The 23793-nt window shown below is 39.2% G+C and overlaps 2 protein-coding genes across 2 annotated transcripts in view; one reads left to right on the forward strand and one right to left on the reverse strand.

Moving 5' to 3' along the window:
• Positions 1 to 2555: 2555 nt before the first annotated feature.
• On the reverse strand, positions 2556 to 16866 carry LOC117793685 (protein folded gastrulation). Its single transcript, XM_034634072.1, has 3 exons — positions 16641 to 16866; positions 4974 to 6358; positions 2556 to 3893 (listed from the first exon to the last, which is right to left on the reverse strand). Exons 2-3 carry the CDS (start codon positions 6291 to 6293, stop codon positions 3624 to 3626), a joined length of 1590 nt encoding a protein of 529 aa, XP_034489963.1. The 5' UTR covers positions 6294 to 6358; positions 16641 to 16866; the 3' UTR covers positions 2556 to 3623.
• Positions 11246 to 23793, forward strand: part of LOC117793984 (chaoptin) — a 74968-nt gene continuing 62420 nt past the window's right edge. Inside the window, exon 1 of the mRNA XM_034634449.1 lies at positions 11246 to 11279. The gene's annotated coding sequence lies outside the window, so the exon portion shown is untranslated. The remainder of the gene's footprint in view (positions 11280 to 23793) is intronic.

Here is a 23793-nt window from a genome sequence, read left to right on the forward strand (position 1 = left end):
AAGAACCAATTACCGCTTGATTTAGCACACGCACACAAATGCAAATAAAGCTTAAACACTCACACAGACACAGTCACACACGCACACACACACACACACACACACATACTCGGCTGACATGACAAACTTATTGAGATTCATTGAGCAGATTGTGAAGGCTCTCTTCAGTTCAGTTGAGTTCAGTTCTGTGTAGGATTGCACAACGACTTTCCTTTCTCTCTTTCCTCCTCTCTCTCTCTCTCTCTCGCGTGAGTGCCTGCCTAACAAACCTTCTCGATGCCCCCTTCGTCCTTGTCCACCCCACGCTTTTGTAGGCAGACAATAGCTAATGCTTCAACTGGCAAATACAAATACAAACACAAACATCAACACACATACATGCACGCACTTAGTTGAATTATGTACGTATGTAAATGTGAATGTGTGTGTGTGTGTGTGTGTGTGTATTGTTTACTTTGCATAAAAGCTCAGCCATTGAAAACTAAAATACTGCACAACACATTGAGACTTTGTATTGCATAGCATTAGGCGCCGTTTCATTTATATTTTATGCACACACACACTCACACACACACACACACATCCTGCAAACGTTTAAGTGCGTCGTTTTATCGTCCTGAATTCAATGTGCATTTGAGCTTAATAGTTAAATAAACAGCATATTCCTTTTGGCAGCGGCAACGCCAGCAACAACACCAGCAACAGCAATAACAACAACATCAATTGCAAAGTTCCCACTTCGCCAAGCGACTTAACTGCACATAACATTTCTTATGTAATTGAAATATTTTATTTATTTCCACTGTTCGATTTAAGTGTGTAAAAAAGAAAAGGAGAGAGTGAAACTTGAGTTTTCAATTTTAATTTGGATCTTTTGCGAATTGTTTATTTAAGTTTGCAAGTGTGAAGTGGCATTGATTGAAGTCTGTATATAAATTGATCAGCCTGAAATTATGCTGCAAATAGTTGCAGTACAGCAACCGGGCGCTAGATGGCGCCAACACATACAGAATTGCTGCATTATCAGTACAAGTTGAGGTATTTGAGCAAATGGCTGTTAAATTAACAGCTGCGCATACATCATACATTTAGTACATATGCTGGTATTCCCATTCAAATTCAAAATTGCACTCGCACTCGCATTCACACACACACATTCATATTCACCCACTCACAATCTCAGGTGCTGCAATCAGCGCTTAATGCAGATCGTTAGGCAAACACGTATTTCAGAATTTTAGCCAATATTTCTAGCTATCCTGTCGCTTTCTCGCTTTCTTCCTTTCTCGGGCTCTTTGACTTTCTCCCTCGTTGTTCGTTATGTATTTTATTCGCCATGTTAACATGCCGTCTGCATATGTTTACCAAACAAAATTCTAGCGAAAAAAGAAGTTAAATTTCCTAATGGCATTTGCTACACGAGGCAAACATAGAAACGCACACCAACAACACCAACAACATCCACACCTACGCCGGCTGCAGGCGAGTGTGACAGATATTTTAGCATATTACAGCTGTGTGTGTGTGTTGTGTGTGTTGTCTGTGTGCATTCTCATGAACGCCAGTTTCCTGTCGCTGATTTTGTTTCCATCGCTTTTTGGTAACTCTAACGCTCTTCCTCACTGCCAGCTGTCGTTCACATCCGTATCCGCATCCACATTCGCCTTCGCATTCGCAGTTTGTTTGGGTTTGGCATACTCAGCTGTTCTGCTGCGTAATTCCCCGACATATTTTTTGGACAACAGAAAATTGAAATCGGTTTTTGGCTTGGCATTGTCTCAATTGAGGCTCACCTTGGTTCAGAGCCAGACCCAATTCTTCATGCAGTCGAGTAATAAAAAATCTAAACTGACAAATATACTTGACCTCAAGTCATAGTGGTTACTCCCCTACTCCGCCCCTGCCCCTCTTCCTGCCTTGTGCGTGTTCATTTGAGTTGAATGAGTTTTTGCTACTATTTGTCCAAGTGTCCATGGGCAAGTTTCCGTCTGTCCGTCCGTCTGTCCGTCCGTCCGTCAGTCTGTCTCTTTGTCTGTCCAACTTAATCCCGCATAATCGCACCAATTCATAGTTGGAAAACTTACCACAAAGCCTCAACACAAACGACAATTTCTCATTCTCTGAATCTGGAGACTCTATGCAGAGACTATTGGAGCGGTGGTGAGGGGGGCGGGGGAGACTGAAAGGCTGAAAGTCCTTAGCCGCAAACTGCGGCCAGCTATTAAATCATGAAAATGAAAGCACTCGAGCATTCCAGAATTCTGGACCTGGACCTGGACTCCTTTCGACACCACAGACTTCGTTTTCAGTGTGTAAATAAAAACCGCATTTTGCATTTTTGTAATTCGTTTTTCGTATTTCATCTTAACTTTGGTCCTGGTTAACTTTCAATTTGAACTTTTAACTCACTCGCCATCTCTTTCTCTCTCTCTCTCTTTCTGCTAATCTTCGATTTTATAAGGATCAGCTTCAGTTTCTATTTAATTTAAGTGTTATTTTAAATGCTTGTTTTTGTTTTGTTTTTCATTTTTATGTTTGTTTTTTTTTTTTTTTGTTCTATTTCTCGTTTGTTTAAGACACCAACAAAAAAAAAAATTCAGATTTATAACTATGTACATGCATTACAATAAGTTTACAATAATATTTGTTATTTTTAGATAGCATAAATATTACGCTTAATAATAGTTGTGTTTATTATTTATACTCGTATATCTTTGAAAATGTTTCTTGAGCAGCAAAGCAACTCTTCTCTTTCTTTCCTTCGATTAAAAGATCTATAACCATGGCCTTTCACATATGATATATACACAGAGACAATTACAACGATGCATTACATTAAAAAAAAAAAATATATAATATAATATTATTACACGTATTACATAGGGTAAAGTTGGGAAAAGTAAACACAATTTGCAAAATGATTTATGATACAGTTTCTATCGTAATAATTAATATTGTGTGTGTGCGTGTATGCGTACTAAAAACTAGTTATAACTTTAGATAATCACAATTAAATATTGCTAAGGTATGCAACAGCAACAGCAGAAGCAGCAGCAACAGTTGGCATGTTGCTGGCGTGCTTGTGCCCCACATGAGCCCATAAATAAAACTATTGTACTTGTAAAAAGCGCAAAAAAAAACTATTAAAATTAAATCAACAACTTAAAAGATGCAGCAATTTGAATAACATGGCAAAAAAAAAATATTAATTTATAATTAGAATAATAATAATTGTTGAAACGAAATTGTTGACAGAATATTGACAAAAAAAAAAATAAACATATTTACATACAGAATTACACAGATAATGTTTAAAATTATAATTAAATAATTATATCATAAGTTTGAGTAGTGTGGGGGGGGGGAGGTGGGGAAACAGTTTGACGCCATTTGCAACTGATTAAAACAGACTTCAACATTGAATTGAAACGTTGTTGCCGTCGGCATCGATACAGCATGCGACTCGTGGCATGTGGCGTGTGGCATGTGGCACGTGGCGCGACAGCAATCCCTTCTGCCCAATCTGCCCCATGTGCCTGATGAGCTCCAGCGACTCTCGACATTTGCGAGAGCTGCTAAGAGATTGCCTAAGAAATGCATAGAACTTGCTGCAATGTCAACATTTAGCGACGCGACGGCAATGTTGTTGATGTTTCTGATGTTGTTGACGTGTTGCCAGCACGAAATGTCCTAAAGAAGCGCAACAACAATGAACGATCCTCGCCGTTCTCATCTACCTGGCGATCCAGACGCAGTCCAAGATTTGGCAGCCACCAAAAGGGTGTATAACCATCATCAGTGCTGCTGCTGTTGGTTGTTTGCGTTGCTGATGTTGCTGTTGTTGTTGTTGTTGCAGGTGTTGTTGCTGTCGCTGTTGTTATTGGTGTTGTTGTGGGATATTCAACTATACTATCTATACGAGTTATTTTACTATTTCTATTGCTACGATTTGTATTAATACTTAAATGTGTTGCTGTTGTTGCTGTTGCTGTTGTTGAGCTATCTGCAATATTGCCTGTCTCTGTTGCTAACGTTATTGTCTCTGTTTCTGTTTCCTCTGCTGCTGTTGCTGCTGTGGTTGCTTCTGTTGTGCTGTAGCTTAGCATTGGCATCAACTTTGACCAAAAGGTAGTGCTCTCTGTTGCTGTTGTTGCTGTTGCTGCTGTTGCTTCTGCTGCTGCTGTTGCTGTTGTGCTAGTTGCTTCTGAGCTACTTTCCAGATTTGTTGTTGCTGCTGTTGTTGTTATAATTGCATTTGTTGCTGTACTAGTGTTGCTAGTGTTGTTCAACTGTTGCTGCTGTTGCAGCTGCGATAATCGCCATTTGCCCTTAACCAGCTCGTTTATAATGCGCAATTCTTGTTCGAAATTCATTTCACTTGCCGCCTTCTCACTGTCGCCCTGTCCACCAATTGTATTTGTCATTAAATTGTCACTGGATGCCATATAGTTCAGCACATCCAAGTCACCGTCCACATTGCTGCTGGCAACAGCTGAACTCGTACTCGTACTCGTACTTGTTGTGATGCTGCTGCTGCTGCTGCTGCCAGCAACATTGCTGCCAGAATTCTGATAATAAAACCGGTCATCATCTCTCGCATTGCCATTGGCATCTTGATGTATAGCAGCAACTTTGGTTTCAGCAGCAGCAGCAGCGGCAGCGGCAGCAACAGTTGCTGCTGCTGTTGTTGTACTTGTTGTTGTCACTACTGCTGCTGCTGTGGAAGATGCTGTTGTTGTTGTTGATGATGATTCTGCTATTGTTGTTGCCGTAGCTGTTGCTGTTGCTGTTTCGGTTTCTGTTGTTGTTGCTGCTGCTGTTGTTGTGGCGACAGTGGAACTCTGCTGAACCGGTTGCACTTTCGATTTTTTCAAGACAAGTCGATTTTCGTCTCGTTCATCTAGCTCTTTCTCGCCCTCTTCCTCATCCTCATCCTGTTGTTTTCCTGCTTCGACTTTTGCTTCTGTTGTCGCTGTCGCTGTCGTTGTCGTTGTTGTGGGCGTAGCGGCAACAGCATCGCCTGTTGGTGCCATATCCGTGGCCGCCGTCTCATCGCCATCGTCCAAATCGGCGCTGAGCAGCGGCGAGACACGACGATGACTGAACGGCGGCAACAAATCCAAGCTGCTGCCAAAGGCCGGCAGCAATGTGTCGGCCTTGAGCAATTGCGCCAAGGCCTGCGCCGACGTCTCTGCCTCTGTCTCTGCCTCTGTCTCTGCCTCTGTGTCTGCCTCCGTTTCCTTCTCGACAAACTCATCTACATCCGCATTCGCATTCGCAGTTGCATTCAAATTGTGATTCAGATTCACATTTGCCTCGCTGGAACTCGTCACCAGTTGAACCGAGGACTTTTCATGCAACGGCAAACTCGCGGACAACACAATAGCCTCAATGTTGCCAATGTGGCCAAATGCGTCACTGTTGCTGCTGGGAATGCTGAGGGAGGTTGTACTTGGCATGGCATAGCTGGCATCAGCCTGTAGATCATCAAATTGCTCAGCGATACGATTATCCGGCTGCCGCTGTCTCTGTCTCTGTGTCTTTAGGGCATCTCCACGCATGGTTGCTATCGTTGGCATGGGCGTGGTTGTTGCTGTTGCCGTGCCAGTTGCAACTGTTGTTGTCGCGACTGTTGCATTCAGTGCAGGCTCGGGCTGCAGCGAAGTCTCCATTGCCGTGGGATACTTATTCTCGAATATGTTGAACTTCAAGGGGGCATCCTCGCTGGGCAAGGCCTGATCCTCGGCAGCAGCGCCTGGAGGACTTGGCAACGTTGGCAGCTGCCCCGTTTGCATCAGTGGCACAAGGGGCACATTGAAGATGAGTTCATCGCTGTCGTTGTCGCCTTCGCTGTCACTGTAGTCATAGTCCGTGTTGCCAGTTGGGCTGCCATTGCCGGCATCTCCCTCGCCAATCAGTTCGAGCAACTCCTGCTTCACCAGATCGGTGGGATCAATGTTAATTTGCGGTATGCAACGCTCCCCGTACTGTTTGTGGCCCGGCGGACAGTGACGGAAGGGCAGCGTAAATATCGACTTGGCCGTCACCTTCTTCTCCTTCTCTAGGGTTCGCTGGTCGGGCGACAATCGTTGCCATTCCTCCCAGGCCAGAAGTTGGGCATTTCCCTCGATGGGTCTCGAGGTGATTGGCAGCGCCTCAACGCCACTTCCCTTCAGACTGCTGTGCATCATCTGCAGCGCCGTCAGCGCCAGCAAAGTGTGCAACAGCAACATTGGTTGCATGCACCTCCTTGTTGCTGCTGTTGCTGTTGCTTTTGCTGTTGTCGTTGCCATGGCGGCAATCCTTCAGCTGTAGCGTTACCAATCCTCTTCGCTTACTTTATTGCAGCTCTCGATCGCTGCAATCAGAGATGGAAATAAAATGGGAGGATTACTATGATGACTCTGAAATGTGGCCAAGTTTTCTAGGTATAAGCTACCCCTTTTATGCCCCTTCGCTGTGTGTTCTTGCCCCCCATGTTGCAACTTAACGTTCTCTTTGTGGCATGTGGCACAATACCGGTTTGTTGTTTTGTGTTTGTGCCCCGACCGCACACAAAGCTTGCCACAGTGGCACACATAAAGCAGCATTTGTCAACTTCAAACCATTATCTCTCTCTGCCTAACTCTCTCTATAATATAGAGTATATATATATGTATATATATATATCAAGGCTGCAAATCACCCAAATTTTGGTACAGGTTCGGTTCGATGGTTCGAACCATAGAGCAAGTCTTAGGTTCGGTTCGCATACCAATTTATATACCTCTTAAGCCCAAGGTTTGGGTTCGAACCTTGGTTAAATTATGTGCAAACCAAATATTTTTTTGTATATCATTTTTCTTGATTTTTATATCAAAGTAAATTTAAAAAAAAATATATATAATTTTATAATAGTCTAAATAATAGTCTTACAATTTGTATGTTATATTATAATTTAAGTAAACTTGTGTTGTTTCCGCGCGATTAAATGCACTTCACTTCTTGATAAGCACTAAATTCCAAGAAAAGTTTCGATTGTAGATCATTTAGTTCTGCAAATGAACTACGATGAACAAACTCCAGTGAGTTGTCGATGTTTTCCTGGAAATCGATTCAATCAACTCGATATATCGTCGCTTTCACGATAATCGAGTTGTCGAGATTTGTAATTTTTTTTTAAATTATTTTTTTTCGAGTCGAACATTTTATTTAAGAAATGGTTTCGGTGCAGGTTCGGGTTCACGGAGTATACAACATCAAGTTTTCGGTTCATGATCCGGTTCGGATTGCTTAAAAACCGGATCCGAACCGGTTCAGCTAGGTCCGGTTCAGAACCAGTTTACAGCCTTGAAATATATATATTTATCATTCTCTGTCTTCTCTCTTCTTAGTTAGAAATGAATGAATTATTATGCGAGTTTTCAGGGATTTACTCTTACTGAGAACTAAACTACAGTTAACACTCGCAACAAGGAACAACAATTTAGTTTTGTTAAAGTGACATGCTACTGTATTTTAACTAGTAATTTGGAATTGCTTTTAAGTGGAAATAGAAGTGAATTTCTGACAGCCGCAATATTTTAAAAACAAATTACTCATTTAATGTTGAATTTATTTTGTTCTGTCAATCTTCTACTATAGTGAACTTATGTACCAGAAAGCTCTCCCTATTTTTAATAATAATTTAAAAATTCAGTTTATTATTGCCTTTTAAGTCAATATAATAGAAAAGCTTCACCAATAAAAATTTTATGAGCAGTTTACTTTGTTAAAAAAAAGAAAAAAATATAATGTAATTTTTAACAAAAATATTACATTCTTGAAAAACAAAAAAAAATAATTCTTGAAAATAATAAAATAAGTGTAATATAATGTTGCATTATTATAATGAAATAATTAGCTGGTTTCGTCCAACCGTATATTTGGTGCTTTAAATAATATCATTTATCTTTTCTTAATTTGTTTAATTTTTGTTTGTCTCAATTTATGACTTTTTGTACCACTGTGCGCTGGCGTCGGCGTCGGCGGTTGTTGTCGTTGTCGTCACACACAAAGATTGTGAGCTTGGGCATCGTTTTAATGTTTTAATGGGTATATCGACGGTGGCACACACACATAAAGATGCACATACATACATAACTCACATCAGTCATCGGTGTTGTCATAATCAATGGCAACAATAATAATAACAGGCACAACAACTGCATCAACTTGTTGCTGCCACAGCAGCAGCACTCATTGTTGATGTTGCACTTGGCTTAAGCACATACACACACACACACACACACACACACACACTGCAAGCACGCACACTGTTTATTTATAAAGAGACTGAGAGGGATAGGGAGAGGGAGAGTGAGAGGAAGGGAGAGGGCGATATATGTAGGTTATCTGCGGGTTCTTAGAATTTATGAGTTCAAGTGTGGCACATTGCAACCGCGACTTTTCCCATTGCTGTCTGCAACTGTTGCACTCAAGTTTATGGCTGATGTTGTTGTTGTCATTATAACTTGTTAATAGCTTTTTAGTGGGCCTGACTCCGAGTATCGGTCATAAAACTGGACGCTGTCCTCTGTCCGATGTTTATTTGCTCTGCTTTTTTGGGCTGTGCGTGTTTAATGCTTATATGAATGTCAAGTACCTCTTCACACACACACACACACACACACTCTGTATGCGGTTGATAAGGTTAATGTCATAACGGTATTATATAAGACAATGACTTTGACACCCGCAGCACTTGAAGTGCTTCATAATTCAATTGAAACACAGCAGGGGGGCAAAGCATTTGGATTGAATGGCGTAAAGGGGTAGGTGGAGGAGTTTTAAAGAGTAGGTAGGAAAAGCAGATAGGGAACAGAGAGGTGGGGTGTGGAAGGGTAGCCGCTTAAAAAGAATCAATTGCTACTGTTTGACATAATTTACTTTGTAGTAAATAAGCCTGGCACCCTTCATATAATACATTAATGGACTTGGAGATAATTCAAACAATGAGCAAACTATTTATAGAGTTGTCTACAGTTACTCATGTTTGGTACATACTATATGTGCCATTATTAGTTACACAGTTATTGTAAAACAAATTTTATTTTATTAATTATTTAGAAATGATATTGGTACAAATATATATTTTGAAATAATCAGTCATTTTATTTTAAATCATATTACACTCGATTTTTTAACTGCTGACAAACTTGTTAGTAATGATGGTTTGAATTTTATATTTGCAACTTATTATGCAGTGTAATTAATATGCGTAACAGAAAGTGTGATGAAAAAAAATGCAATTTATAGTATATCGGCAAAAAACGCATGAGTTTCCAATTTCTGTCTGCTAAGAGGAAAAAGTCACTGCATGAAAATTCAATTATAGAAGTTCGAAGTGCACAAAAAGTTAAACGAAAAATGCATAATTGGGAAAATGTACTATTGAAAATATGAACTTTAATTTATATTAAAAAAAAATATGCATCAATCTAGTTGAAGGGGAATCAATCATAATGAATCACTTTTAATTGTAAGCAAATAAAATGTAGAACTAGTAATTCTTCCATTAAAATGACTGAATACATTCACATTTCATTTAGATAAACGAATTATGCAGAAAAACACTCATTAGTATGAATAACTATAAGAAGACAAATTAAATGATTCATTTAAGTGAGTTTGTTCATTAAAGCTGTCTTCATTTTCATGACTATTCATTGACAATTGTAGGCACTCGTGAATGCATTCACTACCCAATTGAGCTAATTCTCATATCGAAAAGTGCATTATCCAGTACAAAATATTTGTGTCTGGCATTTCAATTGACTGCTTCGATATCCTATATACTATACACAGGGATCCAGCATATCTCGGCTATTTAATCTATATTTATGAAGCGAGTGCATCCATTTTGGATGTGAATATGAGTGTGAATGTGGCTGACATGTGATGACTGTTGTTGTCTGTCGTTGTTTGTGTTGTTACTCATCCTCTTGCACTTCCAGTTCCTGTTCCAGTTCCTGTTTCAGTTCCTGTTCCAGTTCCTATTCCAGTTGCAGTTCCTGTTCCGTGTGTTGTGCCCTGTCACGGGGCATCAACTGTTATTTCAGCGAATCAGCTGAACTCCCACTGCCCCGCTCCATTCCCACTCCCCCGCTCACCACACCCCGCACTTGTCTGTCCAGTCATGTGGTCAGTCACGAACATGAAGCCTTCTATAAATCATCTTCTAAGCGAACTCAACCAAACAGCTGGACTGTTCGCTTTGTTGTTGTATCTTTGTATCTTTGTATCTCAGTATCTCTGTATCTTAGTAGCTCTGTATGTGTTCATCTGTCAGTTGTCAGAGAAACCTCCCTCCAAATTGAAATCAACTTCACACGTCGCAAATTTTTAATTAAAAATCAGCAACTGATGTCAATTTGGGGCCACGTTTAAAGGATCCTCCAATGGACAACATTCGACTCGAGTTATTTGTTGTTGTTTTGTTTGCTTTCTCCTCTTTACGGTTTTTATGTTGTTGCCCATCTTTTTGATGTGCTCTGCTTTTTCGGACAACATTTGATGCCTTTAACGCGTGTGATCCCATCTGTTCAGACGGACAGACGGACGGACAGACGGACGGACGGACTAAGTTGAGATGAGGACAGATATGGGAAATCCTCGGGTGCTTGTACATACATAATTCCAGGCATCACACATTGACATGCTGCTAATACATAACACCAAGACAGCAACAGCAACACTAGCAACAACAACAACGACACCATCACCATCACTAACAACAACAACAACAACATGCAAGGGACACGTAGTTATGCTCTCTGTTTCGTGCTCGCACGTATTCAATTCAATTCAATGATTCAATCCAATCCGGCATCCTGCAAAACAACACCAACAACACAAACAACCACAACAAGTGAGTGTGTGTGTCCTGCTATTCATTTGCCATTTTTTATGTGTGTGTGGGTGTGTGTGTGCGTGTGTGTGCGTTGAATGCTGCCCGCGGAATGCCACATCCACATCCACAATCTGATCCTCATACTCATCCTCATCTGTCCATGCTTATCAAAATCAACATGTGTGTATCTGTGTGTGTCTGTCTGTATCTGTGTGTGTGTGTGTGTGTGTGTGTATGCTTGCCATAATCTCTGTCAGCACTCGGACATGAGGCTCAGGTCAGGTCGCTTAATGTTTTTACAATATTCGCACAACAATTTTTATAAATATTTTTCATTTTTTCTTTCTTTTTCTCTTCCTGTCTCTCTCTCTCTCAGCAGCATTCGCCTGGCTCACATTTTGGTCAAGAGGTGAGTAAATAAAATAAATGATTAAGCCAAATTAATCGTATATGCAGCGAAAAGTTCAACAGTTTCAACAGCGCGCAATTCATTGAAATAGTCGAGCTATAATTTAATAATTAATATTTCTAGTTGAATATTCCAAATAGTTATTGAATTAAATCAGTGATGACATTAGCCGAAAGTGTCTGTTGAATAAAATGACTTTCAAATTTTTTTTTGCAAATCTCATTAGCTTTCTGTCAGTTAATGGTTATAGAAAATTTTTAGACTGATACTTAAGCTCATTTAAAGCTCAATCAAATGAATCGTAAGGCTCTACCTTTAACACTATTTAATGAAATTCATTATATCGTTTTATTTATACTCTTAACGAGTTAGAGGCTCCTCATTTCATATACTTTTCTACCAAAGACTGCAAAAAAAAAAACTTGATTTACTTCTTTGTCCGAACTTAAAGTTACTCTTCAATTGACTGGAAGCTCAACCACTGAAAGCTCAACCACAAGCTTTATTGATCTCAAAGTGTCCAAAGCTCCACATTTTACCAACATTATGTTTTTTTTAGTTTCAAGTAATTACTCCATTTAATTTAGAGCAGGAAAAGGATCTACACTGAAATAAAACCTTTTACCGAAAGAGTTTTTTCGGAAAGTAACGAAACCGAAATCGTAACCTATATTTGTTTCTATTTAATTTCTTGGTTTAAAGTATTTTTTTGGGGGAAATTACAGCTTAATTTCAGGAACTAGTATTAGATTGATCAATAGTTGCCGCCAGGCAATTGCATCATAAGTGAGATCATCAGCAACTAAAAAGAAGAACGTTTACTATTCGAGTGCATCAAGCGGGAAGGAACCTCCAGAGAGACAGACAAACACACAGAGAGAGAGAGAGAGAGAGAGAGACTTGTCTAGAATATTGTCTTAGTTGTAATTGGATTTCTCGAGAGTGGAACAGAAACTGTTGAGCATTCAATTAGTCAAGTGTATTGCGGCTGGATGATCAACGAAGTCCAATTAGCAGCAACTGCCTTGTCAGTTAGCAACCCGTTGCAGTTGTTCTTGTTGTTGATGTTGTGGTTGTTGTGGTTGCCATTAGAAGTGGCTTATTATGCATTCAGCGAGCCACACAAAGATTTAACTGCGAGTATGTCAATGTCTGGCCAAGAATTATACAATCGTTCCAAATGAACGAATGTATTTCGAATCTGGTTTCAATGTTGTTGCCTACGCACGTGGATTGATGTTGCTGTTGCTCTTGCTGTTGTTGCTCTAGGTATTAACTGTAAGTAGCACGAGTATCAACCAGTTGTTGGGCCTCAACAGAGTCGTAAAAATTGAAAATGCAAAACTGTCGGCTAAACAAATGAAATAAAATACTAAGAGAACAAAAAAAAAAAAGAAGTTGCTACCCGTTCTTGTTGCTGGTGTTGCTGCAACAACACAGGCGACAACGACAACGACAACGACAACAACAGCAAAGAGGTAACCACAGTGGAGTGGTTCAGGGTTCGGAGTAGTTCAACAGGCAATTGTAATGCTCCCTTGTGGTTTATTTATTGCTGATGCGGGCGGTGTTGCTCTGACTCTTGCCTCAAGTGGTGTCACTTAGTTTCCATAGTCGTTTAACTGCTTTGCCAGTCACAAATACAATAACAACAACAATAATACAAGTTCTGGGCAACTCAACAATCACTCAGAAGCAGAGGGAAAAACAAAAACAAAAACAAAAACAACAACTTGCTAGCTGATCAACTTGGCCAAGTTGCCAAAAGGCGTCCCAAAGTCAATGGCCAACTAGACGCCAAGTGGTTGCCACTTGTTGCCGATGTTGTTGTTGTTGCCGTTGTTGTTGTTGTTGTTGGCAACAGACTTAAGAACCGTTACAGTTCAGGTAAACTGTTTAACTACCGGCTTATTAATACACATGCAACCTGCAACCTGCAACCTGCAATCTGCAACGGTGGAAAGTGAAACTTGCCACGAACAGAGTTTTGGCTATTTTTAGCTACCTGTTGACTGTTTTTGGTTTTTGTTACCGGACTGCCTGGTTGGCTGCTTGGCTGTCACCTGCAATTATCGACGAAACTGATCGACAGCAATTAACTAAAAGTAACTCTTGAAGGCAATCGAACCGATGCCAAGATCCATGAGATCAGCACAAGCAGACAGACAGACAGACAGACAGCATTGTTATTAGCCTCAGCTCAGGAAATACTTGATAGAAATTTGCCACAACTCAATAGATGAATTAATTTGCAAATAAATCAATTTTGATTTCTACAAATCAATAATAATATGTATACTATAAGAGAAGACTTGCATGCGCATTAACTAAATGCTAAAAAAAAACAATAATTATAATTATAATATATATATTTTTTCATTCGATATTCGATAAGTCAATTGGGACAATTCTCTCAGTCTTGCTAGCTGACATCATCTCCCTGACAATTCTATTAAATTCCATAAGGAAAACTGAGCAAAACTATCAACTTATCAAATAAAATACTCGAAGACAATCGACAACGTTTGTTCAATTTGCAGCCATGGGGAATTGCATCTAAATGAGGCATGATCTAAGATCATCAGCCATTAGCAATTTCTATATGTATATGAACAGACACATATACACAATATATAAAGAGATTCAGAGAGAGAGATTCATTTGATAATGGCCTACGTGCCTGATCATAAAAAACTATGAATGAAAATTGAACAAATTAAAAAAATTGAAAAATTGATTTTTCTAAACAAAACCGCGTTGCGTGTGAAAATGCGTTCATAAGGCGTGAGAAACGAATAGTTTTCCCCCCTCTTTGGAATTTTTTTGATTTAGATTTTTTTTTTTTTTTTTTTTTTCATTTAGCACGCAGCGTCTGCTGTTGAGTGTGGCAGCGGCAGGTGGCAAAGCTCTTGCCTGCCCCACTCAAGAGGGGGGTGGGGAGCGATTACAATTGCAAAACAAACAGCTGAAGGGGCACTTGGAAAATGATCCGCAAAACGGCAGACGATATTGAGTTATGGCTATTTGGCAGCGGGTTTTGTTTCGATTTCAGTAATTTTCTTTTCTTTTTTGGGGCACAAATTTGATTTGCTGACCAGCTGAACATTGTTTATGACACTTGGCAGAGCGAGTGAGGGTGGGTGGGGAAGGGAAAGGGAGAGGGAGAGGGAGGGGAGAGTGGTGAATAATGGTTGTGGACTGGGGTATGTGGTGTGCTTGTGGGTGTGGGTGTGGAAGTGGGTGTGCCTGCTTCTTACAACCAGTTGGCACTGTGGACACTCACACACATAAGCACGCACACACACACAGATGGACACTGAGACGGACGGACTTAAACTGTAGCTGTGAAATGCGCACGCAGACGCGTGCCGAATTCATAAAAACGCATTCGAATCCATTTACATTTAGTCGCACTTAGGCCAGGCCAAAAACCCGGCAACTGCGAAGCGAGGCACGAAATTAAAGCTCTCAATTGAAATGAAAAGGCAACAACCACACTGAACAAACAAGAGCGCAAATTACCGCCAAGAACCAATCAAACAAAACAACAAGTTCTCAACAGAGACATTGGGAAAGAAGGAGACACGAAGAGAGAGAGAGAGAGTGAAAAAAAGACAGAGGGAGAGTCGAATCTTAAACGCTCTACTTAAATTCTATTTCATATCAATGCATTCTTAATTTTAAGCACTTCATTTATAAGCCGAAACTATGACTAATATTTCACTACACTCAAAAAAAAACAAACAGTTTTTATTGAAGAAAATTGTGTATATTTGTCAGAAAATACAAATATCAACTTAAGAGAAAATTTTATTAAGTGAAAATATTTCCATAAATCAAATAAACAGTGTCTGCTTTCCTAACAATTTAAATAGGAATTTATAAACAGCAATTAAAACGGAAAAATAGTCATGAAACTTTTTAATAGTCTTAAATTATAGATAACATCTTGAAAAAATTAAAAAAAAAAAAGAAGCTATATTTAACTGGCAGCTCATTTGTAATTTTAAAGATATTTTCAATCATTGATATACAACTAGAATAAATTATTTTCCATTTTATTTGTAATGTTCATAAAAGAAATACTTGCATTATGAAATATGATCAATTTCAATGTATATAAATTTTATTCAAGCTATTAATTTTATAAAAATGAATTTTTGTGACTTCTAGAAGGGTTCTTAATTTTTACCAGTGTAATACCAATCTTCTCTGTCCTCTTCATTTGCATAAGATGCGATTAGAGGCAACCAAAGATAGTGAGGCTAATTTGTTTGACGGCAACTAATTCTGATATATAGAGATTTTTGGTATTTCGTAAAGCGTATGCATTGAATTGGGGGAAAGAGTTAAAGAAGAGGTATGAATTGAAAAAAATATATATTTATCAGCTTCTGTTTTTCCGTTTTTGTATCGAGTCATCATTGATGGTTATTCCCGCATGCCAAGCGAAACGTAGGGGATCTTTTTTTTGGCAGCCACTTGTTCATATTGTAATTGTTTCTGTTACTGTTTGCAGCACACACCGACAAACACACACATACACACACACTCACACACACCGAGACACGTTAAAATGTTGGTGGCATGAAATTTTGTTATTGTTATTGCGGCTGTTGATTGTTTTGCATGTGCTTTTCATTTTCTTGTTGCCTTATTCACATTTACATTCACAATGCTAAAGTGTGGTAGAACTTGAAGATCTCAAGGCTGGAGATGACCCTCTGCACCTCCACCTCCACCCCCTCCCCAATCCTATAACCTCCATAACCTCCAAGCCCCCTCTGACCACCTCTCCATCCCCATCGCCATCCCCATTCCGTGCATAGGAAGGCAGGAAAAGCAGAAAGCTGCCAGCCATGGGAAATGTTTCCCCCAACTCTATAGGCAGCCCAACAGGTTGCTAGTCCGTGAGAACCCGAAGCTTCCTCAAGCTGCAACCATTTGTGAGCTAGCTTCCTATACTCTTTCCCTTGTCCCCTGTCCCCTGTCCTCTCTCTATCTCTCTTCCTCTGTATCTTACGTTTAGGCTATTGTACTTTCTGTCGTTGTATTTACAAAACACTCCTAAGACAACGTTTGTCTTCCATTCAAACCAAATGTATCTCTCTTTCCTTACAGACTCCACAAGCTGTATCTGTATCCATTGCTGTAGCTGTAAATGTATCTGTATCTTTTCAGATTTAATTTGCAATCTTTTCAACACATTTTCAATTTGCTCACATTTAATAAGCAAGTGTGTCATTTATCGGAAAACTCAAGCTCAAACTCAAACTCAAACTATTAATTCAATTCAAAAACCGATAAAGATATTCCACATTTTCCCCACACAGACATTTGGCTGGACTTGCGTTCACTTACTTGTTGTTTATATGGAAGATCCAAGGCGTTAGCCCCAGGCGGCAGCAGCAGTTAAGTGTATCCAATTAGTGCAAGGTTTTGTGGCTAACAAACAAAATGTATCTCAAACTATAGCTGTAGCTCTAGCTGTATCTCACACTTGTCTTTGGTATAAGCTGTTAAATTACAAACTTGAAACTGGCATTGCCAAAACATTTCACAACACGAACAACACAGCAGACACAAGACACAACACAAAATAATATGTAAAATAAAAAGCGTTTCTTTTCTTTTTCGAAATTATTTCTTTTAAAAAATATTATTGCAAGTGCTTGAAGTATTTTTATGTTTTTGGGCGCGTTATTCGACTTGTTTAGCTGGAGATCTGAATGCAGACTGAGTAGAAAATACACGAAAATTTCGTATCAACTAATAGACGTACAAATCGCCGAGAAGACGACGACGACGACGACGACGCTGACCGAACCAAAACATACGCCGAGAGCAGCAAGAACTACACACAGAGAGCTGGAGAAAGAGAGAGGAAGGGCGAGCAAGAGAGACCGAGATCGAGAGAGAGAGAGAGAGTGTATAAGTAGAAAGAGCAAAGAACAAACGGACTAACTGAGTACAGACAGAAAGACAGATAGACAGATGAGCAGCCGGAAAAAAAAAGTAAAAGATAAACTTACGCAACAGCCAACAAGAAGAAGCCGCTGCAACAGCAACAACAACAACAACAGCAACAAACAGCAAACAACAAACAACAACAGCGGCAACTGAGCTGTGTTGCAGGCAACAAGCGCAACAATTTATGGCCACAATATCGGCGATTATATATGATCGCATGGCAAATTGAAAAAAAAAGAAAAGGAAGAGGAAGAAAAGTAGAGGAAGAAAAGTAGGAGAAGAAGAAGAAGGAGGTACCCAAAGAGCTCGAGCAGTTGTTGGTGTTGTTGTTGTTGTTCTTGTTGATTTGGCGGCAAATCATTGCCACTTGTTGTTGTTGACGAAAGCAATGCAACGATCCTGCCACACACCAGAAGCAGCAACTCAGATAAACAAACACACACACACACACTCACACACGCACACACACACATGCAAATAGATGGAGGCATTGAATTGTGGAAGGTGGAACGTGGAAGGTGGCAGGTGTGGACAGGTAGACGCACTTGTCACTTACCTGCGCACTCATTGCAGCCTTGAGCCACAACAGCAACAGCAACAGCAACAGCAACAACAACAACAGCAGTTTATTGTGCTAAACGTATCTGATAGATACAATTGTTACAGTTACGCAGTCGTAGACTGGGATAGAATGAGAAAGAGAGAGAGAGCACGATAGTGATAAGAGAGTAGCTCAAGTCTCACGCGCGTACGTGCCGCGTCCTTGCAACAGCAGCGACTCTTATCGCAGCGACAAGGTGAAAAGTATCTGAGAAAAGCATCTGTATCTGTATATTTGGCAGAGTGTGTGCGCACACTGATAACTGATAAGAACGCAACGGCAAGCAAAGATACCTTGATGCGACTATGGTATTTGCCATGCACTGCGGTAAGCTGCACTTGATCTGGCCAAGGGTATTTGCCCCATTGGGTTGCATTCAGTTGATAAGACACCAACCGACTGTTTAAACGACTGTCGCGTTCCACTTGTAGCTCCCAACTGCAGTCAATCCTTGGGATGAGTTTTTTACAGTGACATAATGATGCCCAGGCTTAAAAGCGGCAATCGATAAGTAATCGATAAATGGGAAACAATTAATTGGTAGAAAAAAGTGCTTGTCATTTGCTTATTAACTTGCTACTAGCCTATTGGTATAGCTTTTATATGTATTGAAAGCGTGTTATATCGATAATTTATCGATTAACTTAGTTAGTTGCATATTTTCGTATATTTTATCTACAAATCTGATATGAACTTATACTGATTCATAGCTGCGAAATTCTATACAATGGAATAAAATCTTTATGTTATAGATATATCAACTATGTCAATCAAATCGTTTCCGTAAGTTCTTATATCTCATATTTTTTATCTACAATTCACGATTGTGCCAATCAACACCGATGTAACGATAACGATAACGAGAACTCATCAGAATTGAAACTTGAATAAACTTTTGTGGCTATTAGGAACTTAACAAATAGAAATATATCGATCTAAAACAATAATGAGATCCTGGCAAAATAGTTAAATGTGTTCTATTAAAGTATAGCCATAAGTTCTTAAAACTTCATTACACGATACTCGTCAATTTGATCATAGATTTTATTTTTGATAGCTTTTTGCCCACAGCATCTTATCGATAATTAAATATTCGACGCTGTCAGTGTCTATGTTTTCTTACAACATTATGTACTAAATACTTTTGCCAAAACGACATATTGTTGTCTGGTTTTTGTTTAATGAAGATAGAAAGTCAAATACTTGAACACGATCTTTGGCTGTCATACATATCGAGATAAAGTAAATAAAGACAGAGATGTAGATAGATCGAACTGCTGCATGAACAAATGTCATTCAGCTTTTCCGGCTAATTGTTAATCTAGTCTGCGCATAGAGCGATTAGCATTGTGGAAATGCTGCTGTTATCGCTGTCAGCCAATGTATCTGTGAGATACATGTGCGAACATGGCATAGGTCAGTAATTGGTCAGCCAACGAGAGAGAGAGAGAGAGAAAAATAGAGAAAGAGAGATACGTATGTGGTGACTTGAACTTGTTGCGAATAATCGATCCAATTTCGATTCCGATTGCAAGTTTTGCTGCAACTGGAGAGGCTAAAAGAAGCTATCGTTTGGCATTTCAGCAACGACAACGACAACAACAACAACATCGATGTGCTCTGCTGTTTGCAATTCAATTAACGCTGTCAATGTCAGACGCTGACGCTGACGCCGACGCCGCTGTCGCTGTCACTACTGAGCGGCAGTTGCAAGATCAGCAGACCAACAACCGGGCGACCAACAAACCCAGCGACCGTGTTTGATTTGGCTGCAGCTCGTCTATCTGTCGTCTATCTCGCAGTATCTGTATCTCTATCTGTATCTCTATCTCAATCTGTGTGTGAGCGTGTGTTGTATCTTTGTATCGGCTTCTCTATCTCTGTATTTGTTGCTGTCAACTATGGCAAGCAGATATGCACATAAATCGGCGGGCTTTATGATCGACGTTGTTGCCCATGATGTTGTTGTTGCTGTTGCTGCTGCTGTTGCTGCTGTTGCTACTGTTGTTGTTGGGTGTCTGTGGTTTATCAAAGTGTTAGACAGCTCGCGAGTGCTGCGGCTCCAGCTGGATGTTGCTACTGCTACTGCTGCTGGCCATTGTCTGGCCAAATTCTAAAGATAGACAGACAGCACACAATGCGCTGCACAAACAAACGTCAGCAGCAACATGACAAGCAACAGCAGCAGCAGCAGCAACAACAATACTAGTAAGTAACAGCAAGTGCATGTGAAACAAACTTAACAAATTCACATGCTCATATGTGTGTGAGTGTGTGTGTGAGTGTGCGAGTGTGTGTGTTATTATTGTGAACACCTCACAAATGGACGGCGTCTAATTGCATTGCATAAACCGAGCTGAGAGTGAGCAACTGTCTGACGGTCGACCGATAAGCATCGATAAGGTCGACTGGAGACACATCAATTTTGTTAGGGCGGACAAACAGACGGACAGACAGAGAGACAGAGAGACAGAGAAAGCAGACAGCAAGAGAGAGATGGAGACACATACTTGAACTTGACGATAACTTTGGCGACAACTATTCTTTTTTTTAGCATAAAATGGAGCAAAGTTAAGAGGAGGGAAACTATAATTCCCCCTTCAAAAAGGGGAAAGAACTAAGCTAAAAATATAAACATGTAGTAAATTCGACTATTATTACTCGTATAATTCTATTTATATATATAATTTAACGACACTTTTTATAACTCACGACATATTCCAGTCTAAAATTTCAATTGAAATCTTAAGAGAGTGTGATTGCGGAACAGATCAACATTTTGAGGTAGTAAAAAAGGCGTTGCCCCTTTTTACAGATTGAATGTATGGCCAAAACTTTGTTAAATTTATGGCTGGAGGAAGGGAAGAAGAATAAGAGAAGGGAAGGGAAGGGAAGGGAAGGCAGTCAGACTATGGCTGGTTGGGAGCAAACAGAGCGCATGACAAATGACAGACTACCATAAAATGCCAGACCAATTAGTAGATTTAGTAATCATAAAAAGCAAACATACACAAAACACATAAACACACGCACACTCGCACAACTTTTGGCAACATGCGGACGGACATGAACAGCGGCTTTAGCGGACTCCCCCTCCCCCTCCCCCCAAAAACAGCGGAACTGAAACAGAAACGCAGCTACATTTGGGTCTCTCCCCCGTTCGTCAGTTGGCCTTGGGGCAAAAACCCGAATCGATGCGTGAAAAACCCGCCACCTTTTAGCCCTCGCCCCCCCTCCCCCTTCCCCTCCCACTCCTCTTTCCCGCTTTGCTGCCCCTTGGATATTAGCTAACTAATTAAAAAAAGCTGCATTTGCATTGATGAAATGCATTTCGAGCTATCGCAAATTAAATCAAATTTAATTTCAATTTCATGTTTTATGAATTCAAATACAATATGCGTGCTCAGTGTTGTTGTCGATTTTGTTGTTGTTGCTGCTGGTTTGCTTTGAATTCCATTTAGCGTTTTTGTCAATTGTATTTTATGTAATTTTCGCAATGAAAGGGCCACAAAATGCGCAAACAAAGTCAAACGGAGATTCGTGACCAGCCAGCAACAACAAGAACAACAACAACATCGAAATAAATTTAAAAAAAAAAAAGAGAAAACAATTGTTTATTATTTGTATGCCTTCTTGTTGTTGTTGTTTTTTTTTCCCCACTATGGCAGATTTATACCCTGTACGACGTGTATACTAACTTTGTGCAAAATGATTATCAGTCGATCACAGCAACTAGAGGCATCAAACTTAAAATGTTGCATTCAGTATGCAAATCAAGAGTATTTAACATATTTAACTACTTCGATAAGTAAAATAAAAATAAAAAACAATTCGCAAACAAATTTCTGAACGAATATAATTTCAACTTTTGAGGTATTTGAAGAATACTGAACAGAATCGATTCTGTAAGTTTTATAAAGATCGATCAATAGAAAATGTGTGCAGAAATTAAAAAACGTGTGAGCGAGACAGAGCGTACAAACATATATCAATATACAGTAGAAGGCCTTTTTTTTTAAATAACATAAAAAAAATTATCAAACCCTAAATTCCGATTTTTTAAATTCTGTTTAACTTATAGCATAAGAAAAAATTTAAAAGTTAAAGTATAGTAAAATAAGAGTAAAATCTTTGAACTTTTGTTTAACTTAAACAATAAAATTATTTAACTGCTCGCAATTTGAATGTTTGAGTTTACAGGCACTAGTTTCTGGCTTTTTTATTTCTTTAAGTGAGCTTGTAAGCCCTACAGTATAAAAAAAAATTAATTAAAATGATAACAATTTAACATGAAAGAATTTGAAGTTTTTTTTCATAAACTCAAAAAAAAAAAATTTCATAGCTCGAAGTCTCCATAAGTCAAACTTATTCTTTGGATTATGGTAATTCGAGTTAGGAAGGTTCGACTGTATGTGCATATTTCTAAATTAGTTTCCTACAGGTACAGAGTATATTGCGGTCGTGAGCGCCCAAATGTCAGCCTTTCTCGATTATTTTTTAAATTAAATGTTATTTTATTTTTATTTACGCAAAATTCAAGGCCAAACCTTTATTTGTGCCATATTTGATTAGTGTATGAATGTGAGCGGGGCTGTGTGTGTGTGTGTGAGTGTGTGCGTGTTATTTGTGGTTGCTTTTGTGGGCGGCATGTAATAATAGAAAATTGCCAAATTAACCGCCGGACTGTGGGTGGAACGTGTTGCGAATCAATATTGAATTGAGATTTAAGTTAAACGAAATTTTTTGTCTCTCTTTCCCTCTCTCTCTCACTCACCTCTCTCGATACCTCTCGCTGGCCTATCAATTGAGATGAAGAAGTATCTAACAGATTTCTATTTGCTTAGCATGTGAAAGTTGCGCACCACAATAAATTGATAGGGTACTTCAACATCCATAAGTTTTTCTGAGGGGCATCGAGTGGACAAGTGTTGGGGCTTTTGAGCATTTGACATATAAATTATTGACAATATGATAAACATAGCATATGGGCATTTTCACAGAAAGGTACACCACGGCCAAGTACTTAAAATTATCATTTGGAAACAATTTTAAGTTATGTACTTGTGATTCTACGACTAACTAACTAACTAATTCGATCTTAGCCTACTATAGCTGAAAAAAGCGGAGATGAAAACGGAGATGATAAAATCAAACATGTTTGGTGGATAAAACCGAGCTGAACTGAACGCTTCAAAGTTCGCACTTGCATGAGTGCAGTTAAAGTATAGTAGTTTTATTTTATCCTCTCAGCTTTCAGCTCCGTTTTCAGCTATAGCCTTAATGAAAATAAAACAGTAGCTGTAATTTTTATTTTACAATAAGCTAGAAATTTTCACTTAAGAAATTTTTTTAAATTTTTTCTTATTGATTTTTATACCCTGAGCCCATTAAAAATGGGCAAATAAAGGGTAAAATGTGTTTTGCAGAATGTATGTAACAGGCAGAAGGGGGCGTCGCAGACCCCCAAAGTACATACATTCTTGATCAGGATCAACAGCCGAGTCGATTGAACCATGTCCGTCTGTCTGTCCGTCTGTCCGTCTGTTTGAAAGCGTCGATCTCAGAGACTATAAGATCTAGAGAATTCAAACTTGATACCATTTGTAGATCAAGTTTGTTTTTATTTTTATTTTTTTATCGGACCACATGAAGCATGAAAAAGTTTTTTGTTTGTTGAGATGTCAGACCCAAACTGATAGATGCATTTGGGCTGGTATTATACATCCTGATCAAATTTGACGCTCAATCGAAACTTAAGTCTTAGTATGAAATAGTTATTTGATATTTGAGACATCTTAACCAAACTGATAGAATATGCATTTTACTTAGTTTTATCCATCTTGACCGAAGTTCTTCTTTATCGGTCGACTATATCATATAGCTGTCATACGAGCGATCGGTCAAAAATCAACTTTTAGTATGAAAAAGTTGTTTGTTTTTTTA

Source organism: Drosophila innubila, chromosome X, assembly GCF_004354385.1.
Source record: "Drosophila innubila isolate TH190305 chromosome X, UK_Dinn_1.0, whole genome shotgun sequence".
Lineage (NCBI taxonomy): Eukaryota > Metazoa > Arthropoda > Insecta > Diptera > Drosophilidae > Drosophila > Drosophila innubila.